This window comes from Octodon degus, unplaced genomic scaffold (genome assembly GCF_000260255.1).
Source record: "Octodon degus isolate 3935 unplaced genomic scaffold, OctDeg1.0 scaffold00081, whole genome shotgun sequence".
NCBI lineage: Eukaryota > Metazoa > Chordata > Mammalia > Rodentia > Octodontidae > Octodon > Octodon degus.
Window position 1 is genome coordinate 1,365,859 of NW_004524657.1, and position 7,750 is coordinate 1,373,608.

General features: G+C 43.6%; 1 protein-coding gene across 2 annotated transcripts in view; it reads right to left on the minus strand.

Moving 5' to 3' along the window:
• Positions 1-960: 960 nt before the first annotated feature.
• Positions 961-7,750, minus strand: part of Bms1 (BMS1, ribosome biogenesis factor) — a 33,912-nt gene continuing 27,122 nt past the window's right edge. For both annotated transcript variants that reach the window (XM_023721315.1, XM_004636565.2), the window contains exons 16-23: positions 7,108-7,296; positions 6,739-6,919; positions 6,491-6,549; positions 5,605-5,727; positions 5,077-5,224; positions 4,629-4,804; positions 1,910-2,071; positions 961-1,483 (exon numbers count right to left, since the gene is read on the minus strand). In XM_023721315.1, the coding sequence (XP_023577083.1) occupies positions 1,259-1,483; positions 1,910-2,071; positions 4,629-4,804; positions 5,077-5,224; positions 5,605-5,727; positions 6,491-6,549; positions 6,739-6,919; positions 7,108-7,296 (1,263 nt within the window). In that variant the 3' untranslated portion in view covers positions 961-1,258. The remainder of the gene's footprint in view (positions 1,484-1,909; positions 2,072-4,628; positions 4,805-5,076; positions 5,225-5,604; positions 5,728-6,490; positions 6,550-6,738; positions 6,920-7,107; positions 7,297-7,750) is intronic.

Below are 7,750 nucleotides of genomic sequence, written 5' to 3' on the forward strand. Positions count from 1 at the left end.
TAGCAGCACACATCTACAACTGGACGTAGGGCCAGGCAGATAGCTTGGCAGTCTAAGCACAAAGACCCAAGTTTGATCCCCAGTGCCACGTTCCTGCTGGCCCCACCCTGAAACAGGATGTGGTGGCGCAGGCCTGTACCCCCAGCGCTGGAGAAGTTGAGACAGGAGGATCACCACGAGTCCAAACTGCATAGCAAGACCTGTACCAAATAACTAAATGAATGATTAAAAAAATAAAATATCCCCGGACTAAAACTAGTAATTTGTGTAGACAACACACAAATGTGTACTGCTCCATATTTTTATACACACACACACATACACACACACAATATGCCGGAAGAAATCTGTAAAAAAGCACTATCAATGTCAAGATCCTAATATTTACAGAACGTCACTGTAGGAGGAAACCAGACATGCAGTATACATGACTCTCATCACATCACACTGAATCAGGCCACTGATGATCACACCAACTATGACCACAGCGTGGACGCAGCACGTACAGGTCATATATGTTACACCAACACATACACACCAGACCTAAAAGTATGTATACAAGAGTCCATTGGTAAGTTCCATTAAGAAAAGCAATACAGCTAGGTGGATGCAATACTTGCACTTCATTAGTATATCCATTTCCATGTCTATTATAGGCATGTGACAGTGATCTGTTTATAGCTTTAGAGAAGTATTTGCTATCACCAGCTATGACACTAATACACAAAATAAATATGACACAGTATTTCCACCAGGGTCAGTGATCAAGACTCCAACAGACATACACTGAATAAAAACAAACACACAGCCTTCTCTAAGATTTTACACCAAAGCCGAGAGTTCAAGTTATTATTTTTTTCCCTTTGGAAAGACTCATGAATACTGTACATCAAACAATTACTCCCAAGCAACTGTCAGGCTTTCATCCTTAATGAAAACCAAAGCCAAAACTAACTGGAAAATATTTTAATGGTGTTTTTACAGCACAAAATGATTCAACTGAGACAGGCCGAAGAAAGTAAAATGATACATATAATCATAAGTTACACCACTTCAAATCCTGTCACTAGATGCACAGAATGAGCAACAGTCTGGCCAGCAGTCTTCCTGTTTCTCCTCTTGAAGGCACAGATGGGGTTATGCATCCAGCAGAAGTCTCTCCTGGGCGCCAGAGCCCTGCCTTATTAACAAGCACTGTGAGGCTCTGACCTGTCCAGCTCTGTGGAGCCAAACCCAGCCCCTCAATCCTACAGACCCTTCAACTGTTCCCAGCCCCCTTCAGACTGGACTTCTGATTCTTTTTCTCCCTCTGGCCCTGGATTCGGAAAAGCTTCTTCCTGAGGTCCTTCTGCCGCCTCAGCTTCTCCTCCTCTTCCTTCTGCTTTGCTCTGGCGTGCTCCTTATTGTGCAGATGCCGCTGTTCCTTGGCCTTCCTCAACTTCTGGCTGTTGACTGTGCTCAGCGCATCCAGAAGTGCCAGGATCTGTAAGAATAAAGCCCAGTAAGCAACACTCATTCAGCTGTGGCACGCATGTGACCTACACTTCCGGGGCCTCAACACCTGGCTGACGGGATTAAAGCTAGATTCAGTCTACAACCCACGTAGAAGTTAACCAAGTGGAGAGGCATCTTGAACTAGGAAAGGACAACTTGCAGAGAGGTGTGTGAGCACATTTTACCACTTCCAGAAAACCACCTCTGTTCACCTCGCTCTGGATGCTATATCCACCAGCTAAGACAAGGGAAGCCCACCACCTCCCGACTCCAGACTCAGAGTATGGTTGAGCCAAGGATCCAGGGCCTTGTGACCCTGATGAAGGTCGGGCACAGAGTGGAAACACCAGACTGTGCTACTGAGAGCACAACTTTTATGTTCAAATGCAAGGAAATAAGTGGTTGCTCACAGTACCTTCCTCTCGTGAGGCTCGCGGATGACAGCTGGCCTCCACCTGTCCCTGGGCACCTGGCCGGCCTTTGCTTGGAGCTTGGGCTTGTTCTTAAAAGGCAGAGCCTTCTGCAAGGCTTTGGGAATGTGCAGTGAATTAAAATGTTTCTTTTGCCTCAGGATCGGCTGAAAAGGAAAATAAAACAAAAACTATGGCATATGTAAACTATAACCCATGTCTATACAAAACTTCTGCATCAACTCTTCTCCATTGATTGACTTCCCAGATCAGTAACCCCTGTGCCAGTGGCCTGCCAGAAGCCAGCATTTGTCACCCACGCGGATGGCTGCCTCCAAGGACATCCACATCCCACACACAGCATAGGAGCTTCAGAGTACACTTACAGCTCAAGAGAGTACCTATGGCCACTTCTGTGGAAGAAACTGTCAGGTGATCCAAAGTTGCTTCTCATTAAACACTCAGGTCCCACCTCTGAGGCAATGAGCTGGTGTTTCTCCAGCCTAACACGAATGACCTAGCTAGCCTCTCATTTTAAGCCTCTCTAGATGAACAGTTTTTCCTCAATAGCCAAAGTGTCCCTATTCCTGCCTCTAACTAAGAAGTTTAAATTTTTGTGTGTCTGCTAGAAGCCTGAGAGAGACAGACGAAATTTAAGCAGCACAGGAAAGCAAACTGTATAGAATTTTCAAGGTAATGTAAGTTCTATGCTTAAATTAAGATAACCAAATTTTTAAATTACCTCAGAAATATTAGCAGAAGGGCTGGCGAGATAGCTTAGCAGACTAAAGCACCTGCTTATGCAAGCTTAAGCAAGTGCAGGGACTACAGTTCAATCCCCGGCATTACATGCCATGCCAGCCCCACCCCCAGGATGGGCTGAGCCAGTCAGAGTCTGGGCATAGTGGCACACGCCTATAATCCCAGCACTGGCGAGGCTGAAAGAAGGATCACTACGAGTTTGAGCTGCATACTAAGACCCTGTACCAACCAAATACATTTTAAAAAAGATAAATAAATATTAGTAGGAAGCTGAAAAGTTTTGCCCAAGGCAAACCAAAAGTCACTATCAACTACTTAGAGAAGATGGCTATATCTTTAAAGATAGTGGGAGCATGGCACTTTCATATCCCAGCTACTCAAGAGGCTGGGGCAAGATCACTTGAGTGTAGCAGTTTGAGATCCACCTGGGCAGCATGGATAGATCCAATCTCACCATACATAAATAAGTAAATATATCAGTACTAGTCAATATCCTTTCAGGAACCCAAATTGCTTTAGAATTTAAACATTCAGAGAAATTGCTTTAAAAAAAAGCTGCACTGGTTGATAATGAACACAGTATCTCAAGTATAAAAACTCATGAAAGATGATCCAAAATTTTACAATACATTCTCTTACATGGGAGACCATTATTATCAAAATGACAGACTGCTACCCTAAAAAATATTATTTTCCAGGAATTATGGGCATTCTGAGGCAGGGTCTTGTTATATAGTTCAGGCTGGCCCTGAACTCACTGTGTAGCCCAGACTGGCCTCAAACTCATGGTAATCCTTGTGCCTCAGCCTCCTACTGCTGGGATTATATATGCATGAACTAGCACACCTAGAGGCAATGATTTTTTTGGATATCAAAAGATAAGATATGAAAGCAAACTAAATAATGGGACTACATTATAGTAAGAAGTTACTGCACAACAAGAGACCACAAAATGAAAGGGCAAAGGGCCGGCCAGATAGCTCAGCTGATTAAAGTGCCCTGGTTAGGGAGACAGAGGGGCCAGGGTTTCAATCCCTGGCCACTGTGCCGGCCTGGCCCCTGGGGGCATGTGCTGAGACAGGGATTGAGACTGGGCTTTGTGGTGCACGCCTGTAATCCCAATGCTTGGGAGGCTGAAAAACAGGATCACTACAAGTCATCTGTGTAGTGAGACCCTGTAGATCCTGTACTAAATGGGTAAAACTACTTGTAAACCTTGAATGTGTAAGGGTTAATAACCACACTGCACAGAATTCTTCTTACAAGGCAACAGCAGAAAACAAGCAGATTATAACAGAAGCTGACAGTGCTTGTCTGGCGAGTTCAAGGTCCTGAGTTCACTTCCCAGTAACCCCCCTCCCCAACCCTCCTGAAAAGGAGCTTGGGCTGAGGACCTGAACAAAAAAATTGTCCAAAGACATTAAATGGTTAACAAGAAATAAGGAGATACAGGTTCAAGGGTACATAGTGGCAGGCATATAAGATGAACACACACACAAGTCTAATAACATATCACATGAGAACTACAGCCAACTATATTATGTATTTGGAAGGTTTGTTAAATAAGTAACTGTAATTCCTCTGTCACACAATAGAATGTTATGTGAGATGGTAGATATGCTTACTTGCTTCACTAGTTATCTATGTGTGTGTGTATCTACCTATCTACATATCTATCATATCCCCAAACATCATATTGCAAACCTCAAATGTAGAGTTTAAACTCTTTTCTAATCCTGAGAAAATCACTACCATTTTCCTGCCTTCCTTTCCACAATATTCCATGATTTATTCAAATCTAACATTATACTTGAAAATTCAAAGCACCCAGGACACTGCACATAAAAGCACCGAAGTGAGCACCTTGAGCACATTTGTATCATCTTTCTTGACACATGGGCGGGCAGACACACACACACACACACACACACACACGCACACGCACACACACACACCCTGTACCTTATACAGAGAGTCCTTGCTGGTCTTCAGCTTGATCCCGTGGGCGAGCCTGAGCTGACCTGTGGTCCTCATTCCTGACCAGGTGTCTTTCTCACCGACTGGTTTCAGCAGAGACGTAACTGGATTATAAAAGGCTGGGATGGACACAGGGTACCACGTTCGCATGAAGACAATATCTGGAAAGAGGAAATTTAACATTTTTTAAAAAGGCTCACATCCACCTGTCTCTGTGTGTCACACACACACACACTTTTCTGCTTCACCAAGTTTTCTTGTGCATCACTCAGTTTCCACATGGTGTGTGCAGGAAGCTGCAGTAGCACAAGGTACTCTGACTGGGCAAAGATGGCGCTGATTTTAAGACCTAACCTCCAAACGCTAATCAATACTGGCTAGAAATCCGCAATGAAAAGCAGAACAGTGTCGGGAACATGCACTGTGCGCTCACCACTCATCAGCAGCTTATCCTCGAAGCTGGCCCGGAAAGCCCCCTCTGGAGCCCGCAGTGCTTTCTTGACCTGTCCTCTAATCCCACTGACAGTCCGAATCACAGCACCTTCAAACTTGGCCACCTCCAAAGCAGAATTAAACATTCCCTACCAGAAAGTGAACAGAGAAATGTACGCACATGAAATCATATACTTCACCTCTTAGTTCATCATTAGTTAAAAAATAAAATACACCTCACTAAAAGGAGACACAATAAACCATTTTCTTCTATAAGAGTGATATAACTATGTCAACAAGCACACAGCTATTTTACTTTTCCAAAGGAGCATTAGTCCAGACTGCTGTGGGCTCATTAACATGCCCCTCACTGGTACCTTGGCAAAGAAGAGCAGAGATGTATTTATCCCAAAATCTGGAGAAATCTATGGTTTGAAGCACTTCTGGGATAAAAGATTTGAAACTGTGCTGCAGTCTTCCTTTAACAATATGAACATTTATAAAAATGTCAACAGATAGATATACAGACCTTAATAAATGAAGTATTCTTGAAAATTTTATAAGGAAAACCAGTTAGCTTTAATTTCTTCACAATTTTTATGGATTTATCCAGATCAAGGACAACTCCTGTGGCAGCTATCCGGAAATCAGGCTGAAAAAAACCCCCAAAATTTGAGTATAAAATATTAGTAGGATAGGGCCAGCCTGAGGTGCAAAGTGAGCTCAAGGCCAGCCTCAATTGCATAGTGAGACTTTGTCACAAAAACAAAAAATCCAGCAGAAACTTCAACTCTATGATGCACTGTTACCAAAGTTTGCTTTACTTATAATCAGCTATGAAAGAACAAGAGAGCGTATGAACATGTCCAACAGTATTTCAGCAGAGCATTGAAAGCTTCAACACTGGCACCAAAGGTGACACCAATGGCTCCAGGGCCCTCCTGAGAGTGACTTTACGACAAGAATCAATTTGGAATAAAAACAAAAGGCTAAATTTAGCTGTAATTTTTATAAAAAGCTAAATTCTGGACCTCTAGGGTATGTTTTCCCATCTTCTCATAGCTCTGACCAGTCTCACACAGAGGGCACATGCTTGCTCAGCCTCCCCAGGAGAGCTGCCCCTAGTGGGCTGGCTGCCCTGTGTCCCTAGAACAGGTATAGTGCCAGCCCATGGGGAGCACTGCTCCAATACTCCTTCACAGTATGAGAACCTGTGCCATTACAATTCTTCTACACTGCTCTTCTCTACCCCCAAGCCCTTGTAAAGGACACAGGAAAATCAAAAGCAAAGAGAAATTTACTATATATTACATGCTAAAAAACAGTGATTTCCAATTTAGATCCACGTATATGACTCAGATTCAAGATTAACTTCTCAAATATAATCTATGAAATAAAATATCCAAAATACTTACCATTACACCACTGACAGACTGTATTGCCAAGAACCCAGTTCCTTGTGGAGTGATGGGACCTTAAAGCAAATAGGAGACAAGCTAGAGTGAGCCACACATTTGCGTTGGATTCTCCAATCTCTCACCCCAGGAGACAAATATTATGACTAACTGGTAGTTCATGAAAGAAAAGTGTAAAAATTAATCACAAGGTCTAATAATGGGTACTAATGAAATCTTACAACCAAGTTATTCTAACTCCATTTTACCCCAAAAGGTTGCTCCACAGTGCATGTGCTGTGGGGTGTATTTTAGAAGCCTCTGTCGTCCATTGTGGTCTTCAATGTAGTAGAGTGGGATGGTCTGAAATCTCCTCCACCCAATAGAAAAAATGACTGGATCTCGGGACTTCAGGATTTTCTTATACCAGCGATGTTTCTTCAGACGCATCTGAGGAGAAGAGTTCAACATAATGGGGTGCACACTCAACCAGTAGTCGCACGTGGTGGGCACCTGCTGTACATGCCCCACACTGCTTGCAGGCCCACAGCACCCACTGCACAAGCCCCATGCTGCCCGCATACCCACAGCCCTTGCCTGCCCACTCCCCATGCTACCTTCACACCCAGGACACCCACCTGCACATACCCCACGTTGCCCTCACTGTTGCCCAAGCCACCCAGAATAACTGGGTAGTGGGGGTCAAAGTTCATCACAAATTCGCAGGGGACATTTTCAATCTCAATTCGGACATACATCCCAGGTCGAAAACCTTCATACTGAACTCTAGTTTCATCATCCTGATCTTCAAATTCTGCTTGGTTAAGCTATATGGAGAGTGGGGGTAGGGAATAATAAAATCCCATCATGCTGTTATCTTTAATCAATCCAAGATTAAAATTAAAAATAAGCAACTCATTAAAGCAACCATGAACAGAATTCTTTAGGTTTTATCCTCATCAAAAACAGTAGTGGTGGTACATGCCTATAATTATAGCACCCGGGAGGCTGAGGCAGGAGGATCACTACTTTAAGGTCAGCCCGAACTGCATAGAGAAACCCTGCTCCAAAAAGACAAAAAACAAAACAAACACAAACAAACAAAAAACAGGTAGCCACACCTGTGGTTGTTAGGAAAGTCCCTGCTTTGTTCTCTATTGCTCAGGACACAAGAATTATAGACAAGGGCTGGTGAGATGGCTCAGTGGTCTAAAGCACTCACTTAGAACAAGCTAAGCTAAGCAAAGCGCAGGGACTGCGGTTCAATCCCCAGCACCACAT